This window comes from Pseudorasbora parva, chromosome 25 (assembly GCF_024679245.1).
Source record: "Pseudorasbora parva isolate DD20220531a chromosome 25, ASM2467924v1, whole genome shotgun sequence".
NCBI classification, from domain to species: Eukaryota; Metazoa; Chordata; class Actinopteri; order Cypriniformes; family Gobionidae; genus Pseudorasbora; species Pseudorasbora parva.
In genome coordinates, this window is record NC_090196.1 from 31,443,735 (window position 1) to 31,468,622 (window position 24,888).

General features: G+C 32.3%; 1 protein-coding gene across 5 annotated transcripts in view; it reads right to left on the bottom strand.

Moving 5' to 3' along the window:
- neo1b (neogenin 1b) overlaps nt 1–24,888 on the bottom strand; it is a 256,016-nt gene that overhangs the window by 50,699 nt on the left and 180,429 nt on the right. For all 5 annotated transcript variants that reach the window (XM_067437193.1, XM_067437192.1, XM_067437191.1 and 2 more), the window contains exons 12-14: nt 10,882–10,931; nt 9,241–9,382; nt 7,499–7,609 (exon numbers count right to left, since the gene is read on the bottom strand). In XM_067437193.1, the coding sequence (XP_067293294.1) occupies nt 7,499–7,609; nt 9,241–9,382; nt 10,882–10,931 (303 nt within the window). The remainder of the gene's footprint in view (nt 1–7,498; nt 7,610–9,240; nt 9,383–10,881; nt 10,932–24,888) is intronic.

Sequence of the window (24,888 nt, forward strand, 5' to 3'; positions counted from 1 at the left end):
CTTTAATTATTATTATTATTATTATTCTGCCGTAAAACTCATCGTGCAGACCAAACCGTAAATGCTAGAGACTTCAAACTTTGTCAATAGGTAGTCCAAAAATCGAGGAGAGGTTATCAAATTATGAGCCAGATTGGCCAATAGGTGGCGCTACAGCAACCAAAAACGCGAAATGGGTCATAACTCCTAAACCGTTTGGTCCACACTCAAGTGTCTTATATCATTGGAAAGGGGAGACCTTGGCGAACAAAACGTATATCTCCGATTTCATTTCCGTCATGAAAATTTTTCCGCCATTTTGAATTTTGTCAAAAACCTACTTTTGCGAACTAGTCCCTGGTTTTTTGACATATCGGAACCAAACTAGTGCCAAAATGTTCGGTCTAGTCTGAATATCAATAATTATCAAAAAAAAAGTTGAAATTTTGACTCATGAACGAATAGGGGCGTGGAAATGTACATTTAAGGCGGAGCCTATTTTACTAAAGAGGCTATAACTCCAGCAAGAAATGAGATATATTCACCAAACTTGGTACACATGTTTATGGGCTCAGTCTTTGGTCGCGATAAAAAAATCGCGACGATTGGCCACTTGGTGGCGCTATAACATGGAAAAAACACAAAAAGGGCTATAACCACGCGACCGCTAGTCCGATTGACTTGAAAATTGGTAAGCAGTGTCTTGGCCCAAGGCCCCATGTCTGTCTATGAGAACATTGGCGTATCTCAAAAAACATGGCTGCCATCGGCCAATGAAATTTGAGCACCTATTAGACAGGGTTAACGGAGGTCGATCGGAACAAAACTCAGTGGGCATGTTTGACTCATGGTCCTAGAGGTCTGTAAGAATTTTGAAAGAAATCGGCCACTAGTTGGCGCTAACGAGTTTTATGGCTCTGCAATCACGTGGTGTTGCACACATCGGCAAAATATGCATATCATATGATAGATCTCCTCATGCTGAACAACTTTGCCTCTAGAACCATTTTTGGCTATTCATTTGTTAAATAAATATTTGCAATAATGTTAAAAACCTACTTTTGCGAACTAGTCCCTGGTTTTTTGCCCAATCAGAACCAAACCAGTCTAGGACAATTCTCTGGACTCTCTAGATCAATAATTATCAAAAAAAAGTTGATTTCTTGCATTTGGATGGCTATAACAGAGCCATTTAGAAAAGAGGTGTGGCAAAATACACTCAAAAGCCTATAAATCCTAAGGGGAAACTCAAAACTTCACGAAAATTGTTGGGTATATGTGGCATAACATGTTGAAGACACATGCAAAGTTTTATGGAGATCGGAGTATAGGGGGCGCTATAAGTGTTAAAAAGCTTTGAAAACCATGTATTCCCTCTGGTGAATTGCTTGTAAATTGTATTTTCCATCTCTGTAATTGCATATATTATGATAGATCTTCTCAAACTGAACAACTTTGCCTCTATAACCAATACTGTCAATCAAATCTTTATTTAAATATTCACAATTATGTTAAAAACCTCGTTTTGCAAACTAGTCCTAGGTTTTTTGCCTGATAGGAACCAAACCAAAGCAGTATGATTCTCTGCACTCTCCTGATCAATTCATATTTAGACTTTATAAAGTCACTATTATAATATTTAAAATCACATTTTGTCAGTTTATCACTTCATTTCACCTGATATCTCTCAAATTCATTCAGTGCTTAAAAGCCTTTCATGCAAAAGGTGTCAAATGCTTAAAGACCTTAAATGGCTTGAACCCCGCTAAATGCTGCTCGCAGCTTTAATTTCTTTTGAAATTTTAAGAATGGATGCAACCCGACACTCATTGAATCCCTCTGCCAGTAAAGCCAGAATTGAACCCTTCTTTTCCTCACTCAAAACTTTCCTTTTCAACTTTTTTGGCATGGTCAATAGTTATTTTTTAACTCTAATTACTTTTGAGGTACTACTAGCACTGTTTTTGCCATCCAGCTGGTCCTACTGCAAGAGGATAGTGATGACCACAGAAGTGTTTTTTTAATACTTTTCCTTATTAAGATTTAGATTTGGTTCAGGTGATCACCTAATCAGCACCTCATGAGGTGTGCCTGTGTTGGAATTCAACAGATACTGGAATGGAATGGCGTCCATACTTGTAGAGATGCTGATTTAAGAAAAAATTGCAGTGGCCTCTTAATTTTTCCAGAGCTATATATATATATATATATATATATATATATATATATATATATATATATATACTTTTACTGCTGAAATCACACGAAATCAAAGTTCTTTCAAGCATGACCACACTGAGAGGATTATTAAAAAGTCTGAAATGAATGTTTACAGCATTATAGCTCCGGTCGAGTGTAGCGCTGAGCTAAACGGCAGCTTTCAAGCACAAATTCATTAGTGTATAGCTAACCGCTTTAAGAGCAGTGATATTCATTCGTATTTCTATTGCCCAAGCTTAAAAGCAAACCTTGTGCTCAAACAGATCCAGGGACAGCATCGTTTTATTAGTGATATGCAATTAGAATTTATCTTAGGGGCCCGCGCTAATGCCTGTTCTGATTTATAAGGCAACGCTGCTAATTTCCGACAAAACCTTTTGGATTTAGAGTCATTAAATTGACTCATTATTTCAAACACTGGCCTATTTGTGGGGCTAATTCAAGTAGGAGCGGATGAAGCGGAGGCATTAGCGGTTGACAGAGATGCTTTGGTCTAGCTGTCACAGAGCTTTTCCCATTTTAGCAGATGGAAATGAGCCCAAAGAGGGTTTGAGCGCGCACACACACTCCCATAGTGCTTGAGTCCTTCCATACGTCCAATTGCGAATGAAAATACGAGCCATTAATCCAACTTAGTCATCTAAATCGGCTGAAATGCCTCCGTGTCTGCTTGTTCCCTTAATTTCAGAGCTCCCTGCTGCTCTTTGATGAGGACGGAAGGCAAAGACAGTCAAAATGTTCCCCGCGCATCCAGCAAACAGCTTCCTGCAGTCCACAAATATGCCTTTCAATTATGGGCTGGATTGAGAGAGGAAATGTCTGGACCCCCACTAAATAAATAATAAATTATCATTTATAACACAAATAAAGTCATTTTTTAGGCCTAGTATGATTTTTTGCATTGTAAGCACATTTTTCCCCTGTAAATTATCATCACAATCAATTCTCACTTTATGTATTTATTAAAATCATCATTATATATCAGTTACATGCAATACACACCACAGTGTATCAAACTAATTAAAAATAAATCAATAATAATTAAATAAAATATATTTTTCCTATTACAGTATGGTCATTATTTGAGGAATATGAGCTTAATTATGAATTTATTTTCTTGAAATCATTAAATATTAATTCCATGCAATAAATATTACCATGATGTATCAAAACAATAGGGCAAAAATAATAATGAATCAAAATAATAACAATATAAATAAATGATGATTCCCCCCCCACATTTAATTCTCACCTTTTTGTTTTATTGAAATCATCATCAATTATTAATTCAGTGCAATAAATATTACCATGATGCATCAAAACAAATGGACATAAATAATAAATCAAAATAATAATAATATAAATAAACCATCTTTTACACTTTACATCATTTTACATCATTTTCCTACAGCCTTGGTAAAATCTAATCTCTGTGTCTTAAGTCCATTTATTACCAAGATTATTAATAATTCCATCCAGGCTGGCCTTGTTCCTTCATCTCTAAAAACTGCTATCATCAGACCACTTCTGAAAAAACCTACTTTAGACCCAGATGTTAATGACAACTACAGGCCCATCTCCAACCTCCCATACCTCTCTAAGGTCCTGGAAAAAGTTGTTGCTGCACAGCTTCAGGTCCATTTGGAGCATAACCATCTTTATGAGAAATTTCAGTCTGGTTTCCGCTCAGGACACAGCACAGAAACAGCTTTGGTTCCCCATCCCTTCTCATCCTCCTGGACTTAACTGCAGCTTTCGATACAGTTGACCATAACATCCTCCTTCACCATTTACATTCCACCATCAGTCTCTCTGACTCGGTCCACAACTGGTTTTCTTCTCATCTCACTGGGAGAACTGAATATGTTGTGTTAGGAGAAGCTACATCCCTGTCACACAACGTCACCTGTGGTGTCCCTCAAGGCTCTGTGCTCGGACCCACCCTGTTCATACTCTACATGCTCCCCCTTGGCCGTCTCATCAACCGGCATGGGATTTCTTTTCACTGCTATGCTGATGACACTCAACTTTACTTTAGGACAAGTTCATCTCCCTCTGCTGACCTCACACCATCCACTTTGATCACTTGCCTGGATGAGATAAAGGCGTGGATGAAGCAAAACTTTCTGCAGCTAAACAGCTCCAAGACTGAAGCTATCCTAGTCGGCACTCCCCTTCAGGTCCAGAAGTCTGTTATCACCAGCATTGCTTTCTCTGATCGGGTCATTCCACTTTCCACTTCAGTCACCAATCTGGGGGTCAGAATGGAATCGCAGCTTACTTTTGAAGCGCACATCAAACACCTGTGTAAGACCTCCTTCTTCCACCTCAGAAACATTGCCAAACTTCGTCCCATTCTATCACTGGCTGATGCGGAGAAGCTTGTCCATGCCTTTATCTCCTCCAGGCTGGACTACTGCAATGCGCTCCTTATTGGCATCCCTAGCAAAAATCTCCAGAGGCTGCAGTGTATTCAGAACAGCGCTGCTAGGATCCTCATGAGGGTGCGCAAATACGACCATATCACCCCCATTCTAAAATCACTCCACTGGCTTCCTGTGTCGTTCAGGATCGAGTACAAGATCTCTCTCCTTACCCACCAGTGCATCCATGGTGATGCTCCCTCCTATCTCAAGGAACTCCTCACCACACAAACAGCCACTCGTAACCTCCGCTCTGTTTCGCCTTAAAACTCCCACAGCCAATCTCCGTACTATGGGGGATCGGGCCTTCTGCTCTGCAGCCCCCAGTCTGTGGAACGCTCTCCCTGACCACCTGCGGACTCCACAGACTATAGATGCTTTTAAGCATGGTCTTAAAACCCACCTTTTTAGCAGAGCTTTTAATTGACTTCTTTATTTTATTTTATTTTTCAGTTTTATTTATTTTATTAATTTACTTATTTATTTATTGTTGTTGATTGTTTTTAATTCTGTAGCACTTTGAGATTTTGTTTAATATAAAGTGCATTATAAATAGAATTTATTATTATTATTATTATTATTATTGTTATTATTATTATCTTTTTTATTATTACAGGAGGACAGATTTTTGGGAAATATGAGTTTAATTATTATGAAAATGTAATAAAAGGGGCCCTAATGGTCCTAAAATTAAAATGAACACTTTTGGGGTTAAACGAGGAGGAGGAGGATCTCCCGCGCTTGCTGTTCTTTTCCCGACTGAAAGGCAGATCTAACACAACAGCTACGGCAGTAACCTAACAGCTCAGACACGGTTATCCGAGCCCAATGTCACGAGTAATCACATCAGCGCTTTCCCAAGCCGGAGATCAACTGAATTTACTGTAACACACTCGGCAGCGATGCGCTAGTGTAAAGTTTCCTGTTGTGCTGCGCTTCTTATGGCATTCTGAGAGATGAAGTCTTTAAACCCACATATTAATCCAAATAATTCAAATGCTTTTCATTTAACAATAAAAGTGCATTAAGCAAATGCCATTTTCCCAGGATTCCCCTCCGCGCTGTCAGAGAGTTTAACAGACTCCTCCAGTGAATTACGCAGCGCCTCCTTCAGTATTGATGAACTCTGCCGTTTGATCAGCGAGACACAACGCCTTCACATCCCGGACACCAACGGGAAGAAAGTGAAGGATGGAAATGGTTGGGTTTGTTTTTGAGCTTCCTTACCCTAGAGCTGTGGTTCTGCTGGTTCCCTTTTCTCAGATAACCCCAGGGTACGCAAGATTTTAAATACATGTATTTAAAAAGTAGCGTCCAGGCAAAAATCCTTAAAAAATTACTATTTAATAAATATTTCAGGAAAATATAAGTATAAGTTCATTAAATGTATATTATATACAGTAGGCTATTCAATTTCATTATCCTAAAAACCAGAGTCTCCCTCATACCAGGATGGTTTGACCCAAACTGTCATCAATCACTTGGATCAATGATGGGGTCGTGGTTAAAGCAGCACCTTTAAAATGTTCAAAATTGTTTGATTTCCCTCCAAATGTTAGAATTTTGTATGTGTTTATCTGTTGAATAAATCAGACTCTGATGGCACAGTGCTCTGTTGCAAGTCTATTTTTTCTCCAACCAAAAATGCTTTGTGCTGGTTAGGGGGTATTTCACAAATATATTTTACAGGGGGTACATCACTGAAAAAAGGTTGAGAACCACTGCCCGAGAGGCCTATGAAATCGGTTTTATTGGTTAATGGGCAGACATTTTAATGGTTAAATTAAATTTTAGTTAATAAAAAGCATTTATAATTATTTGAAATCATGAAACCTATACAATATAACATCAATTTATAATATATATATATATATATATATATATATATATATATATATATATATATTTTTTTTTTTTATTTATCTCGAATATTAATTTTCACCTTCGAAATTCTTTTTTTTTTTTTTTTTTCTGTCTGAATGGCGTTTGTGGGGTAAAATGCGTGTTATTTTGGCAAGGTTGCCTGCTAAAATTCACATTCCTGGGTCTATATATCACATAATTGAGGTCTCTTCAACCCGCGGACATGGAAAACAACCGGCAGGAAAAACGCAGACTTGGCTAGCCTAGAAATCTAGACGCACACTAGTGGCAGCAAATTTAATCTGCCCGTGAGTGTCGTCTAGCAACTCTCAATACCCTTCTGAGCTGTATTCGCCTAACTCTTGCCGGGCCAATCACATCGTGTATAGAGTCGGTGGGCGGGGCTTAACATAACGACGACGGGCCGAGTTGCGTTTGCGTGCTTCCAGTAAACACAGAAACTGGCGAACGGCGGTTTTTCAAATCAGCTTTGACCGCGACTCTGGAAGAATTGGAGTTAAGCTTTTCTCTGAGAAAAGAACAAAGAACGGCACTGAAGTCATTCTTAAAAACGGAAGATGTGTTCAGAGTTTAGCTCAACAAGCTCTGCTTCACCTTCGTTGCTCTGGTTGGTGTAGCGCTATCCTATCGCGTGCAGAGGGAGTTTGAAAGACAACCGTTTATCCGCCCCTCAGATTGAGCTGTCAATGGTGAGTTTCCAGACCAAACACCTTGATGTGGGTCTGGCTTGTCAGGCGTAGACTTGGCAACACAGTGCAGTTGAGTTCTGTTGACATTTGACAACTAACTCCATTGCTCTGATTGGTTGTCGGTCTGTCCAATCGAGGTCTTTCCTGGTTGGGTTGAAACACGCCCCATAATCACAGCCCAATGGAGCATCAGACTCATATTCTGACTAGAGTTGACTATGGCCACGTCAGGCTAGATTAATTCCGTTTTTATGACTGGATTCCGCGTTTTCTGCATTGCTGAAATCACAGGGCTGGACTTACCGTCTAGGTCGTTCTCGAAGGTTTCCGCGGCGATCCACTCTGTGGTTGGGCCGGTTCCGTTAACGGTGGTGGCCGACACTCTCACCGTGTAGACCTTTCCCTTCTCCAGACCTTAAACAGCAGAAACAGCAGGATTTGGCCAGTTAAATACACAAAACATGCGTTACATCAGCAGTTGTTCTGCAACTAAACATGTGCATCATCATTTTAAACGTATAAATATTGCTGAACTAGATTCACTAAAGGACAAAGTTAAGGGTTTTTGCACTTTTCTAAGTAATTCCTTACTGGTTTAAGTCAAAAAATAAGCTTGATATGTTTAGATCCCTTACTGTAAGAACTTTCTTCACCGGTTTTGCATTTAAACTCCATTAATTAATTATATAATTATTGTTAACTAAAAAGCACTATATACATGTAATAAATTATTATTATATAAAATAAAAAAAATGTTTATTGCCTTGGAAACAAATTGAAATAAAAATAAATAGTAAAATTAGTCAAACTAAAACTGAACTCATAAAAATGACAAAAGCAGAAATAATACTTAACTAGGCTGAAAAAAATATTTATAGAAATATTATATTATATAATAAAAAGATAAATCATTTTCATAAACTTAAAATAAAAATGAGAAATTTTGCCTTTGCAACAAAGTATAGAAAACATGTATTAGATGAATATATATATATATATATATATATATATATATATATATATATATATATATATATATATATTAGATGAAAATAAATAAATAAATAACATTGGCAAATAACTGAAATAAGTTTTAAGTACCAAAATTAGTAAAATTTAAATCTAAACAGAAATATACATACAAAACTAAAACAAATTACAAAAGCACAACAAGTACTAAATGAAGCTAAATAAAATATATATATTTATACTACGGGGCCTTTGAATGCTTGAATCTGATTGGCTGATGAACGTTCTGTGGTGTGCAATCATTTTCTGGGAAACGCGCAGCGAGTGTAGTTCCAGACAGCTCTCTTAAACGCTTTACAGTTCCATATCACTTCGCATATAACTGTAATAACGGGAATGACAGGACAAAAAAAAAAAAAAAACTTAAAGGCTACACATGACATTTTTTCATTAGCGAGGTAATAACAGTGCTGTTTAGAAACGCACAGAGGTAGCCTAACTCACACAAGCTCTCTCTCTCTCTCTCTCTCTCTCTCTCTCTCTCTCTCTCTGCTTTCTAATAACTTCATTAATAACTGCAGTAGAATGCTATGAACAGCTCAAGCCTCCATTACCAGCTTTAAAATGACATTTCGGAACAAGCAAAAGAACCGTTGGATGAGACGCGGAAGAAATAGTCCTACTCACAATTTCACGATTTAAGAACAAAAACCGGACGAATACCTTTAAATATATCATCGGATCGATGTCTTGAGGTGTGCTAACCATAGTATAAGCGGAATAATTAACTCCAGGCCGTTGAATTATTAGAAAAATAATGCAATAACGCATTATATATTAGATAAATACTCGTCAACAAAGCACACACACACACACACACACACACACATATATATATATATATATATACACACACACACACATATACATACACGCACACAAAAACTGACACATAATAAAAATGGCTAAAACTTAAACTAAAATAAAACCTGAAAATATATATTTTTTTAAAAAGCTAATACTGTAATAGAATACAAATAATACTTTAATGTCAGTAGGGATCAGGTTTGTCATACCATCAATGAGCTGAAAGAGCTGCGAGGTTGAGATCTCTATTGCGTCCGCCCTCCTCAGTCCTTTCCGGTAGCGTAACTTATACCCCGTCAGCTCTCCGTTCAGGGTACCAGGGGGAGGCGGCTGCCATCGGACCATGATGCTCTGGGGCACAGAACAGGACACATGGTGAGCTTTCAGACAGAGCAAAGCCATTCCAACATGAGTAGAGTTAGTGCATTTTAATTGAGCAGGAAGGCTGCTGGGAGAGCATTATATAAACGTCTGGAGATCTGAAGTTCTTCAGGTGCACCTGAAAAGAGTGTGTCAGCCAGAGCGCTGTCAGAGCTAATGCTGTCATGTGTCATGAGTTAATTTCACAAAGACAGCTGAGAGAAGCACAGCCTTCAGGCTACGCAATAATGAATGAAGAAAAAACCCAAGTATGCTTTCTGAAACAGGAGATGATCCAGTCCTGACGGTGGGAAACGTGCACGTGAAAGTTTAAAAACTGTCCGGTTCTGATAATGAATCATTAACTTCTATTTTGGGGAGCGACTAATGAATAATTATTCATTTTAATGAACTAAAAGTAACTTGGTACAAGCACTTACAGAAATGCAACTACAGTTTCTGCCAAAATGTCACGATTCAAGAACCGTCAAGAACCGTGTACAGGTCACATTTCACCCCCAAATTTAAATAATTAAGATGATTTATATATTGCATAAGAAAAACCTCATGTCAGTAAGATTTTTGGTTTGTGTTATGTCCTAATTTTTATGACAAAGAATCATTTCACCTTTACTCTATTTTGCATAAGGAAAAATTGGTTTTGCCCATATTCTAAATACTTTAAGACAAAAACTAAATCATAAAAAACTAAATAATAATTAAAAAAATATATATATGTAAAGTATTTATTCACAATTTTAGGATTCATGCTGCCTATAATATATATATATATATATATATATATATATATATATATATATATATATATATATATATATATATATATAGGCTAAATATTGACCAATTTATCAAACTATCACTACTTATAATACTGCATTAAAAACTGTGCCAACTACATAATAACTTGCATTAATACTGTAACTAATATTCACAACGGTCACAAAAAAAAGTATGAATTATAGTATTATAGTATGAAAACTACTGTAAGGCTTTGAGCTGCACGATTCTGGATTAATTTCTTTCTTAAACTGGTTTGAATGAATGATACTCAAAGACTTCGCTTGTTTCATTACTGGATGAATCAGCGTTTTTGAACAAATCTCTCGAGTGAATGATTTAATGACACATTTTTAACAGTCTCTAGTCTCCACCTACTGGTGTAAAAATTTTATTGAACTCTATTCAAAAGGTGATTTGCTGATCATACTTTTCAAAGTTTAATAGACAGAGCTGTCATCATTGTCATTTGGAAATAGGTCGCGTAGGTCTTTGAATCGAGATTGTGATCTTTTAACATTTAATTGTGCATTTTTAGTATGGGAACATGTTCATTTTTCTGACCTAAGGTGTCTTCATCAAGATCACAATAGTGATGGTATGTTCGTTGATGTAATCAGTCCAGATCTTTATTCACAACAGCACTAAAATATTAAGTACCAGAACGCTTTAGTAATAAAGGAGGGTCTTACCGTCGAGTTCAGGACCTCCAGTGTAAGGTTCTGCGGAGGGGCGCTTGGCACTGAAACACAAAACAGATTTATTATTGAGAGAAGACCTGCGACACGCACCACTCGATGTCCCCAGAAGAACCCGAGCTTCAAAGCTCAGATGCTTTATCCACTGAGACCCACATTCAAAGACTCTGTGACGGATGTTTATTTTCGGATGCAGCCGTGGGTGTTTTTTTTTTCACCTTTATTCTGCTTTTTTTTTTGTTGGTTACCATCTCTTGTTCCTTCAAATGAACACTGGAGGGATTGCACAGACAGTAGCAGCACTTGTGTATGTGCGTTTGTGTGCATGCCAACGTTAACGGCTCACTTTAATAAAACACTTCATTATATTATTTACACTTGCATGCTTTCTGTCACATCCCAAATTGCTCCGTTGCGGAGTGAGAGTGTACGATTACAACACCACCTGTCACATGCCCGCTGTCTTCCCGGAGGTCTTTCTCTGACAGGACGTCTCCCTCACATCCCAGCCTCCACCTCCCACAGAGTCGAAAGGACGGAGAACAGGAGAGAGAGAGAGAAAGCCTAAATCTGGCAAGCCCACAAACTAGACAGTATTATACGGCATCATATTCGTGGTTCTAAAGCAGAGTTGCTGTCCTCGAAAATACCTCATTGTGCATTAAAGTGAACTGTTTTATTGCTTCACACTGATTTTTTTAATGCTCAAGTTTGTTCATCAATGTGATTTTGTATGAGGGCATGCAATTTTTGACGTAGGGGTACGTTGGAGAAAAAGCCCAAGATAATACATTGACATGTCGATATATTAATAATTCATCTAATACTAAAGTCTCTATGAAAAAAGGGAAAAACACTAAATAATATTTTAATATTTTCAATATTTATCTATATTTATTTAAAAGTATCACATAAATAAATAAATATAAAAAATATTTGTATTAAAATAAATAATAAAATACTATAAATAAACAAACATTTTAATATTTTTACTTGGAATACATTGATATGTTGATATTAGGGCTGTCAAGAGATTATCATTTTTACTCTAATTAATTACACGGTAATGCAAATAATTAATCGCACATTTGGCAGAGAAATTACTCCCAAAAGATCATTTAATGTCATTATTGTGTAAAAAAAAAATCTAATAGACGTTACAAAAAGGTGGGTAAACTATACCTTTACTGTTTTATTAATATGGAAATATGAAATTATTTTAATGAAATGATACACCTAAATAAGAAAATAAAACTGACAGTAGGTGGCGGTGAATGTCTAAATGAGTCATTGAGTCATTCGATTCCTTCGAACGAACGGCTGATTCATTTAGGAGTGAAGTAAATGGTTCTCTTTATGGGCCATTGAATCATTGGTTCACTCGATTCGTTCCAAACGCGACCACTGTGTAGTCAGAGACAAACAGTTCTGCTTTGTCTTTATATTTTCATTGGCACAGGAACAATCGTGCCCCAGTTTAAAGACGCTCAGAATAAAAACGGCTCCCCCCCCCCATATCTTGAATTTTAGGCCAATTCTAACTGAATCTATAGGCTTCATCATACAATGACTTGTTATTAAATATTCTTCATCCATCAGCTGTTTGAAATGTAAGATGACATTAGTAGGTCTGGGACAGGGCAAGTGCGTTAAATGCGTTAATCATTTTAATTTGTTATTTATTAACCATAACTAATTAATGTGTTAAATCAACAGCCCTAGTCGATATATTAATAATTAATTTAATACTGAAATCCATTAAATTAAAAAAGATTTTTATATTTATTTAATATTTTCACATTTTGTTTTAAGTATATCTGAGTATCACATAATAAACTGTATCAAAATAAATAAGATACTATAAATAAATATCTGTATTTATAAAACATTGATATGCTAGTCGCTATACAAAAGAATTTTATTTATTTGATATTTTCATTATTTCTGGTTTTTAAGCATAAAACCACTAGCCAGGTCTGATGTCACATCATTAGGGTTGGGAACCGAGAACCGGTTCTTATGCAGAACCGATACTGATTTTTAAAAAATACTGGAACCGCGCGAAATTCCTGAGTGTCGGTTCCGAAAACCGTACCGTTCTGGTGAAATGTGTGTGCGAAGCGCTGGGAGCATAGCATAGTCCGCTCCCGCTCTCTCTCTCTCTCACACACACACACACACACACACACACACACACACACACACACACACACACACACACACACACACACACACACACTGTCTTAGCGCTGCCGCCTCCCTTCCCCTCACGTCACTTTTTTAAAATCCCCCACAGCGCAAGTCCCGCAAACGCAGCGTCGAGGAGCTTGTTTGTAATCCGAGGACCATGGCTCATTAGTTTCGAAATGGATTGGGTACAAGCTGATCGCGTTGAAAATAAAGGCGTTTGTCTAGCGTTATGAGCTCATTTGAAACATTGCTGCGGCTCATTTAAGAAAAGAATCGTGCTGAAGCACCCCTAAAATGGGGCTAGCCTCGCCCATGCACTATTGTAATTTAGAATTTTTGTCCATTTTGACTTCATGTGATAATTGAATAATTTGCACTTTTATGTCATAGTATACACTGTCGTAATTTAGAATTCTTGTCCATTTTGACTTCATGAGATAATTGAATAATTTGCACTTTTATGTCATAGTATACACTGTCATAATTTAGAATTTTTGTCCATTTTGACTTCATGAGATAATTGAATAAATTGCACTTTTATGTAATAGTATACACTGTCGTAATTTAGAATTTTTGTCCATTTTGACTTCATGTGATAATTGAATATTTTGCACTTTTATGTCATAGTATACACTGTCGTAATTTAGAATTTTTGTCCATTTTGACTTCATGAGATAATTGAATAATTTGCACTTTTATGTCATAGTATACACTGTCATAATATAGAATTTTTGTCCATTTTGACTTCATGTGATAATTGAATAATTTGCACTTTTATGTCATAGTATACACTGTCATAATATAGAATTTTTGTCCATTTTGACTTCATGTGATAATTGAATAATTTGCACTTTTATGTCATAGTATACACTGTCGTAATTTTGAATTTTTGTCCATTTTGACTTCATGAGATAATTGAATAAATTGCACTTTTTTGTCATAGTATACACTGTCGTAATTTAGAGTTTTTGTCCATTTTGACTTCATGTGATAATTGAATAATTTGCACTTTTATGTCAAAGTATACACTGTCATAATATAGATTTTTTGTCCATTTTGACTTCATGTGATGATTGAGTAATTTGCACCTTTATGTCATAGTATACACTGTCGTAATTTTGAATTTTTGTCAGTTTTGATTTCATGTGATAATTGAATAATTTGCACTTTTGTCATAGTATACACTGTCGTAATTTTGAATTTTTGTCAGTTTTGATTTCATGTGATAATTGAATAATTTGCACTTTTGTCATAGTATACACTGTCGTAATTTTGAATTTTTGTCCATTTTGACTTCATGTGATAATTGAATAATTTGCACTTTTATGTCATTGTATACACTGTCGTAATTTAGAATTTTTGTCCATTTTGACTTCATGTGATAATTGAATAATTTGCACTTTTATGTAATAGTATACACTGTCGTAACTTTGAATTTTTGTCCATTTTGACTTCATGTGATAATTGAATAATTTGCACATTTATGTCATAGTATACACTGTCGTAACTTAGATTTTTTGTCCATTTTGACTTCATGTGATAATTGAATAAACTGCTTTTTTATGTAATAGTATACACTGTCGTAACTTTGAATTTGTCCATTTTGACTTCATGTGATGATTGAATAATTTGCACTTTTATGTCATAGTATACACTGTCGTAATTTAGGAATTTTTGTCTATTTTGACTTCATGTGATGATTGAATAATTTGCACCTTTATGTCATAGTATACACTGTCGTAATTTAGAATTTTTGTCCATTTTGATTTCATGTGATGATTGAATAATTTGCACTTTTATGTCATAGTCTACACTGTTGTAATTTAGAATTTTTGTCCATTTTGACTTCATGTGATGATTGAATAATTTGCACTTTTATGTCATAGTATACACTGTCGTAATTTAGAGTTTTTGTCCATTTTGACTTCATGTGATAATTGAATAATTTGCACTTTTATGTCATAGTATACACTGTGGTAATTTAGAATTTTTGTCCATTTTGAATTCATGAGATAATTGAATAAATTGCACTTTTATGTCATAGTATACACTGTCATAATATAGAATTTTTGTCCATTTTGACTTCATGTGATAATTGAATAATTTGCACTTTTATGTCATAGTATACACTGTCGTAATTTTGAATTTTTGTCCATTTTGACTTCATGAGATAATTGAATAAATTGCACTTTTTTGTCATAGTATACACTGTCGTAATTTAGAGTTTTTGTCCATTTTGACTTCATGTGATAATTGAATAATTTGCACTTTTATGTCAAAGTATACACTGTCATAATATAGATTTTTTGTCCATTTTGACTTCATGTGATGATTGAGTAATTTGCACCTTTATGTCATAGTATACACTGTCGTAATTTTGAATTTTTGTCAGTTTTGATTTCATGTGATAATTGAATAATTTGCACTTTTGTCATAGTATACACTGTCGTAATTTTGAATTTTTGTCAGTTTTGATTTCATGTGATAATTGAATAATTTGCACTTTTGTCATAGTATACACTGTCGTAATTTTGAATTTTTGTCCATTTTGACTTCATGTGATAATTGAATAATTTGCACTTTTATGTCATTGTATACACTGTCGTAATTTAGAATTTTTGTCCATTTTGACTTCATGTGATAATTGAATAATTTGCACTTTTATGTAATAGTATACACTGTCGTAACTTTGAATTTTTGTCCATTTTGACTTCATGTGATAATTGAATAATTTGCACATTTATGTCATAGTATACACTGTCGTAACTTAGATTTTTTGTCCATTTTGACTTCATGTGATAATTGAATAAACTGCTTTTTTATGTAATAGTATACACTGTCGTAACTTTGAATTTGTCCATTTTGACTTCATGTGATGATTGAATAATTTGCACTTTTATGTCATAGTCGTAATTTAGGAATTTTTGTCTATTTTGACTTCATGTGATGATTGAATAATTTGCACCTTTATGTCATAGTATACACTGTCGTAATTTAGAATTTTTGTCCATTTTGATTTCATGTGATGATTGAATAATTTGCACTTTTATGTCATAGTCTACACTGTTGTAATTTAGAATTTTTGTCCATTTTGACTTCATGTGATGATTGAATAATTTGCACTTTTATGTCATAGTATACACTGTCGTAATTTAGAGTTTTTGTCCATTTTGACTTCATGTGATAATTAAATAATTTGCACTTTTATGTCATAGTATACACTGTCGTAATTTTGAATTTTTGTCCATTTTGACTTCATGAGATAATTGAATAAATTGCACTTTTATGTCATAGTATACACTGTCGTAATTTTGAATTTTTGTCCATTTTGACTTCATGTGATAGTTGAATAATTTGCACCTTTATGTCATAGTATACAGTCGTAATTTTGAATTTTTGTCCATTTTGACTTCATGAGATAATTGAATAAATTGCACTTTTATGTCATAGTATACACTGTCGTAACTTTGAATTTTTGTCCATTTTGACTTCATGTGATAATTGAATAATTTGCACCTTTATGTCATAGCATACACTGTCGTAATTTAGAATTTTTGTCCATTTTGACTTCATGAGACAATTGAATAATTTGCAACTTTATGTCATTGTATACGCTGTCGTAATTTTGAATTTTTGTCCATTTTGACTTCATGAGATAATTGAATAAATTGCACTTTTATGTCATAGTATACACTGTTGTAATTTAGAATTTTTGTCCATTTTGACTTCATGTGATAATTGAATAATTTGCACTTTTATGTCATAGTATACAGTCGTAATTTTGAATTTTTGTCCATTTTGACTTCATGAGATAATTGAATAAATTGCACTTTTATGTCATAGTATACACTGTCGTAACTTTGAATTTTTGTCCATTTTGACTTCATGAGATAATTGAATAAATTGCACTTTTATCTAATAGTATACACTGTCGTAATTTTGAATTTTTATCCATTTTGACTTCATGTGATAGTTGAATAATTTGCACCTTTATGTCATAGTATACAGTCGTAATTTTGAATTTTTGTCCATTTTGACTTCATGAGATAATTGAATAAATTGCACTTTTATGTCATAGTATACACTGTCGTAACTTTGAATTTTTGTCCATTTTGACTTCGTGATAATTGAATAATTTGCACCTTTATGTCATAGTATACACTGTCGTAATTTAGAATTTTTGTCCATTTTGACTTCATGTGATAATTGAATAATTTGCACTTTTTTGTCATAGTATACACTGTCATAATTTAGAATTTTTGTCCATTTTGAATTCATGAGATAATTGAATAAATTGCACTTTTATGTCAAAGTATACACTGTCGTAACTTTGAATTTTTGTCCATTTTGACTTCATGTGATAATTGAATAATTTGCACTTTTATGTCATAGTATACACTGTCGTAATTTAGATTTTTTTGTCCATTTTGACTTCATGTGATAATCGAATAATTTGCACTTTTATGTCATAGTATACACTGTCATAATATAGAATTTTTGTCCATTTTGACTTCATGTGATAATTGAATAATTTGCACTTTTATGTCATAGTATACACTGTTGTAATTTAGAATTTTTGTCCATTTTGACTTCATGAGATAATTGAATAAATTGCACTTTTATGTAATAGTATACTCTGTTGTAATTTAGAATTTTTGTCCATTTTGACTTCATTTGATAGTTGAATAATTTTCACTTTTATGTCATAGTATACACTGTCGTAATTTAGAATTTTTGTCTATTTTGACTTCATGTGATAATTGAATAATTTGCACCTTTATGTCATAGTATACACTGTCGTAATTTAGAATTTTTGTCCATTTTGACTTCATGAGATAATTGAATAAATTGCACTTTTATGTAATAGTATACACTGTTGTAATTTAGAATTTTTGTCCATTTTGACTTCGTGATAATTGAATAATTTGCACCTTTATGACATAGTATACACTGTCGTAATTTAGAATTTTTGTCCATTTTGACTTCATGTGATAATTGAATAATTTGCACTTTTTGTCATAGTATACACTGTCATAATTTAGAATTTTTGTCCATTTTGAATTCATGAGATAATTGAATAAATTGCACTTTTATGTCATAGTATACACTGTCGTAACTTTGAATTTTTGTCCATTTTGACTTCATGAGATAATTGAATAAATTGCACTTTTATGTCATAGTATACACTGTCGTAATTTAGAATTTTTGTCCATTTTGACTTCATGTGATAATTGAATCATTTGCACCTTTATGTAATAGTATACACTGTCTTAATTTTGAATTTTTGTCAATTTTGATTTCATGTGATAATTGAATAATTTGCACTTTTATGTCATAGTATACACTGTCGTAATACAGAATTTTTGTCCATTTTGACTTCATGTGATGATTGAATAATTTGCACTTTTATGTCATAGCATACACTGTCGTAATTTTGAATTTTTGTCCATTTTGACTTCATGTGATAATTGAATAATTTGCACTTTTATGTCATAGTATACACTGTCATAATATAGAATTTTTGTCCATTTTGACTTCATGTGATAATTGAATAATTTGCACTTTTATGTCATAGTATACACTGTTGTAATTTAGAATTTTTGTCCATTTTGACTTCATGTGATAATTGAATAATTTGCACTTTTTTGTCATAGTATACACTGTCGTAATTTTGAATTTTTGTCCATTTTGACTTCATGTGATGATTGAATAATTTGCACTTTTATGTCATAGTATACACTGTCGTAATTTAGAATTTTTGTCCATTTTGACTTCATGTGATAATTGAATAATTTGCACTTTTATGTCAGAGTATACACTGTCATAATTTAGATTTTTTTGTCCATTTTGACTTCATGTGATAATCGAATAATTTGCACTTTTATGTCATAGTGTACACTGTCGTAATATAGAATTTTTGTCAATTTTGACTTCATGTGATGATTGAATAATTTGCACTTTTATGTCATAGTATACACTGTCGTAATTTAGAATTTTTGTCCATTTTGACTTCATGTGATGATTGAATAATTTGCACCTTTATGTCATTGTATACGCTGTCGTAATTTTGAATTTTTGTCCATTTTGACTTCATGAGATAATTGAATAAATTGCACTTTTATGTAATAGTATACACTGTTGTAATTTAGAATTTTTGTCCATTTTGACTTCATGTGATAATTGAATAATTTGCACTTTTATGTCATAGTATACAGTCGTAATTTTGAATTTTTGTCCATTTTGACTTCATGAGATAATTGAATAAATTGCACTTTTATGTCATAGTATACACTGTCGTAACTTTGAATTTTTGTCCATTTTGACTTCATGAGATAATTGAATAAATTGCACTTTTATCTAATAGTATACACTGTCGTAATTTTGAATTTTTATCCATTTTGACTTCATGTGATAATTGAATAAATTGCACTTTTATGTCATAGTATACACTGTCGTAACTTTGAATTTTTGTCCATTTTGACTTCGTGATAATTGAATAATTTGCACCTTTATGTCATAGTATACACTGTCGTAATTTAGAATTTTTGTCCATTTTGACTTCATGTGATAATTGAATAATTTGCACTTTTTTGTCATAGTATACACTGTCATAATTTAGAATTTTTGTCCATTTTGAATTCATGAGATAATTGAATAAATTGCACTTTTATGTCAAAGTATACACTGTCGTAACTTTGAATTTTTGTCCATTTTGACTTCATGTGATAATTGAATAATTTGCACTTTTATGTCATAGTATACACTGTCGTAATTTAGATTTTTTTGTCCATTTTGACTTCATGTGATAATCGAATAATTTGCACTTTTATGTCATAGTATACACTGTCATAATATAGAATTTTTGTCCATTTTGACTTCATGTGATAATTGAATAATTTGCACTTTTATGTCATAGTATACACTGTTGTAATTTAGAATTTTTGTCCATTTTGACTTCATGAGATAATTGAATAAATTGCACTTTTATGTAATAGTATACTCTGTTGTAATTTAGAATTTTTGTCCATTTTGACTTCATTTGATAGTTGAATAATTTTCACTTTTATGTCATAGTATACACTGTCGTAATTTAGAATTTTTGTCTATTTTGACTTCATGTGATAATTGAATAATTTGCACCTTTATGTCATAGTATACACTGTCGTAATTTAGAATTTTTGTCCATTTTGACTTCATGAGATAATTGAATAAATTGCACTTTTATGTAATAGTATACACTGTTGTAATTTAGAATTTTTGTCCATTTTGACTTCATGTGATAATTGAATAATTTGCACCTTTATGACATAGTATACACTGTCGTAATTTAGAATTTTTGTCCATTTTGACTTCATGTGATAATTGAATAATTTGCACTTTTTGTCATAGTATACACTGTCATAATTTAGAATTTTTGTCCATTTTGAATTCATGAGATAATTGAATAAATTGCACTTTTATGTCATAGTATACACTGTCGTAACTTTGAATTTTTGTCCATTTTGACTTCATGAGATAATTGAATAAATTGCACTTTTATGTCATAGTATACACTGTCGTAATTTAGAATTTTTGTCCATTTTGACTTCATGTGATAATTGAATCATTTGCACCTTTATGTAATAGTATACACTGTCTTAATTTTGAATTTTTGTCAATTTTGATTTCATGTGATAATTGAATAATTTGCACTTTTATGTCATAGTATACACTGTCGTAATACAGAATTTTTGTCCATTTTGACTTCATGTGATGATTGAATAATTTGCACTTTTATGTCATAGCATACACTGTCGTAATTTTGAATTTTTGTCCATTTTGACTTCATGTGATAATTGAATAATTTGCACTTTTATGTCATAGTATACACTGTCATAATATAGAATTTTTGTCCATTTTGACTTCATGTGATAATTGAATAATTTGCACTTTTATGTCATAGTATACACTGTTGTAATTTAGAATTTTTGTCCATTTTGACTTCATGTGATAATTGAATAATTTGCACTTTTTTGTCATAGTATACACTGTCGTAATTTTGAATTTTTGTCCATTTTGACTTCATGTGATGATTGAATAATTTGCACTTTTATGTCATAGTATACACTGTCGTAATTTTGAATTTTTGTCCATTTTGACTTCATGTGATAATTGAATAATTTGCACTTTTATGTCATAGTATACACTGTCATAATATAGAATTTTTGTCCATTTTGACTTCATGTGATGATTGAATAATTTGCACTTTTATGTCATAGTCTACACTGTCATAATTTAGAATTTTTGTCCATTTTGACTTCATGTGATGATTGAATAATTTGCACTTTTATGTCAGAGTATACACTGTCATAATTTAGATTTTTTTGTCCATTTTGACTTCATGTGATAATCGAATAATTTGCACTTTTATGTCATAGTATACACTGTCGTAATATAGAATTTTTGTCAATTTTGACTTCATGTGATGATTGAATAATTTGCACTTTTATGTCATAGTATACACTGTCGTAATTTAGAATTTTTGTCCATTTTGACTTCATGTGATGATTGAATAATTTGCACCTTTATGTCATTGTATACGCTGTCGTAATTTTGAATTTTTGTCCATTTTGACTTCATGAGATAATTGAATAAATTGCACTTTTATGTAATAGTATACACTGTTGTAATTTTGAATTTTTGTCCATTTTGACTTCATGTGATAATTGAATAATTTGCACTTTTATGTCATAGTATACGCTGTCGTAATTTTGAATTTTTGTCCATTTTGACTTCATGAGATAATTGAATAAATTGCACTTTTATCTAATAGTATACACTGTCGTAATTTGGAATTTTTGTCCATTTTGACTTCATGTGATAGTTGAATAATTTGCACCTTTATGTCATAGTATACAGTCGTAATTTTGAATTTTTGTCCATTTTGACTTCATGAGATAATTGAATAAATTGCACTTTTATGTCATAGTATACACTGTCGTAACTTTGAATTTTTGTCCATTTTGACTTCATGTGATAATTGAATAATTTGCACTTTTTGTCATAGTATACACTGTCATAATTTAGAATTTTTGTCCATTTTGAATTCATGAGATAATTGAATAAATTGCACTTTTATGTCATAGTATACACTGTCGTAACTTTGAATTTTTGTCCATTTTGACGTCATGTGATAATTGAATAAATTACACTTTTATGTAATAGTATACACTGTCGTAATTTAGAATTTTTGTCCATTTTGACTTCATGTGATAATTGAATAATTTGCACTTTTTTGTCATAGTATACACTGTCATAATTTTGAATTTTTGTCCATTTTGACTTCATGAGATAATTGAATAAATTGCACTTTTATGTCATAGTATACACTGTCGTAACTTTGAATTTTTGTCCATTTTGACTTCATGTGATAATTGAATAATTTGCACCTTTATGTCATAGTATACACTGTCGTAATTTAGAATTTTTGTCCATTTTGACTTCATGTGATAATTGAATAATTTGCACCTTTATGTCATAGTATACACTGTCGTAATTTAGAATTTTTGTCCATTTTGACTTCATGTGATAATTGAATCATTTGCACCTTTATGTAATAGTATGCACTGTCTTAATTTTGAATTTTTGTCAATTTTGATTTCATGTGATAATTGAATAATTTGCACTTTTATGTCATAGTATACACTGTCGTAATACAGAATTTTTGTCCATTTTGACTTCATGTGATGATTGAATAATTTGCACTTTTATGTCATAGTATACACTGTCGTAATTTTGAATTTTTGTCCATTTTGACTTCATGTGATAATTGAATAATTTGCACTTTTATGTCATAGTATACACTGTCATAATATAGAATTTTTGTCCATTTTGACTTCATGTGATAATTGAATAATTTGCACTTTTATGTCATAGTATACACTGTTGTAATTTAGAATTTTTGTCCATTTTGACTTCATGTGATAATTGAATAATTTGCACTTTTTTGTCATAGTATACACTGTCGTAATTTTGAATTTTTGTCCATTTTGACTTCATGTGATGATTGAATAATTTGCACTTTTATGTCATAGTATACACTGTCGTAATTTTGAATTTTTGTCCATTTTGACTTCATGTGATAATTGAATAATTTGCACTTTTTTGTCATAGTATACAGTCATAATTTAGAATTTTTGTCCATTTTGAATTCATGAGATAATTGAATAAATTGCACTTTTATGTCAAAGTATACACTGTCGTAACTTTGAATTTTTGTCCATTTTGACTTCATGTGATGATTGAATAATTTGCACTTTTATGTCATAGTATACACTGTCGTAATTTTGAATTTTTGTCCATTTTGACTTCATGAGATAATTGAATAAATTGCAGTTTTATGTAATAGTATACACTGTTGTAATTTTGAATTTTTGTCCATTTTGACTTCATGTGATAATTGAATAATTTGCACTTTTTTGTCATAGTATACACTGTCATAATTTAGAATTTTTGTCCATTTTGAATTCATGAGATAATTGAATAAATTGCACCTTTATGTAATAGTATACACTGTCTTAATTTTGAATTTTTGTCAATTTTGATTTCATGTGATAATTGAATAATTTGCACTTTTATGTCATAGTATACACTGTCGTAATTTTGAATTTTTGTCCATTTTGACTTCATGAGATAATTGAATAAATTGCAGTTTTATGTAATAGTATACACTGTTGTAATTTTGAATTTTTGTCCATTTTGACTTCATGTGATAATTGAATAATTTGCACTTTTATGTCATAGTATACGCTGTCGTAATTTTGAATTTTTGTCCATTTTGACTTCATGAGATAATTGAATAAATTGCACTTTTATCTAATAGTATACACTGTCGTAATTTTGAATTTTTGTCCATTTTGACTTCATGTGATAGTTGAATAATTTGCACCTTTATGTCAGAGTATACAGTCGTAATTTTGAATTTTTGTCCATTTTGACTTCATGAGATAATTGAATAAATTGCACTTTTATGTCATAGTATACACTGTCGTAACTTTGAATTTTTGTCCATTTTGACTTCATGTGATAATTGAATAATTTGCACTTTTTGTCATAGTATACACTGTCATAATTTAGAATTTTTGTCCATTTTGAATTCATGAGATAATTGAATAAATTGCACTTTTATGTCATAGTATACACTGTCGTAACTTTGAATTTTTGTCCATTTTGACGTCATGTGATAATTGAATAAATTACACTTTTATGTAATAGTATACACTGTCGTAATTTAGAATTTTTGTCCATTTTGACTTCATGTGATAATTGAATAATTTGCACTTTTTTGTCATAGTATACACTGTCATAATTTTGAATTTTTGTCCATTTTGACTTCATGAGATAATTGAATAAATTGCACTTTTATGTCATAGTATACACTGTCGTAACTTTGAATTTTTGTCCATTTTGACTTCATGTGATAATTGAATAATTTGCACCTTTATGTCATAGTATACACTGTCGTAATTTTGAATTTTTGTCAATTTTGACTTAATGAGATAATTGAATAAATTGCACTTTTATGTAATAGTATACACTGTCGTAATTTAGAATTTTTGTCCATTTTGACTTCATGTGATGATTGAATAATTTGCACCTTTATGTCATAGTATACACTGTCGTAATTTTGAATTTTTGTCCATTTTGACTTCATGAGATAATTGAATAAATTGCACTTTTATGTAATAGTATACACTGTCGTAATTTTGAATTTTTGTCCATTTTGACTTCATGTGATAATTGAATAATTTGCACCTTTTTGTCATAGTATAC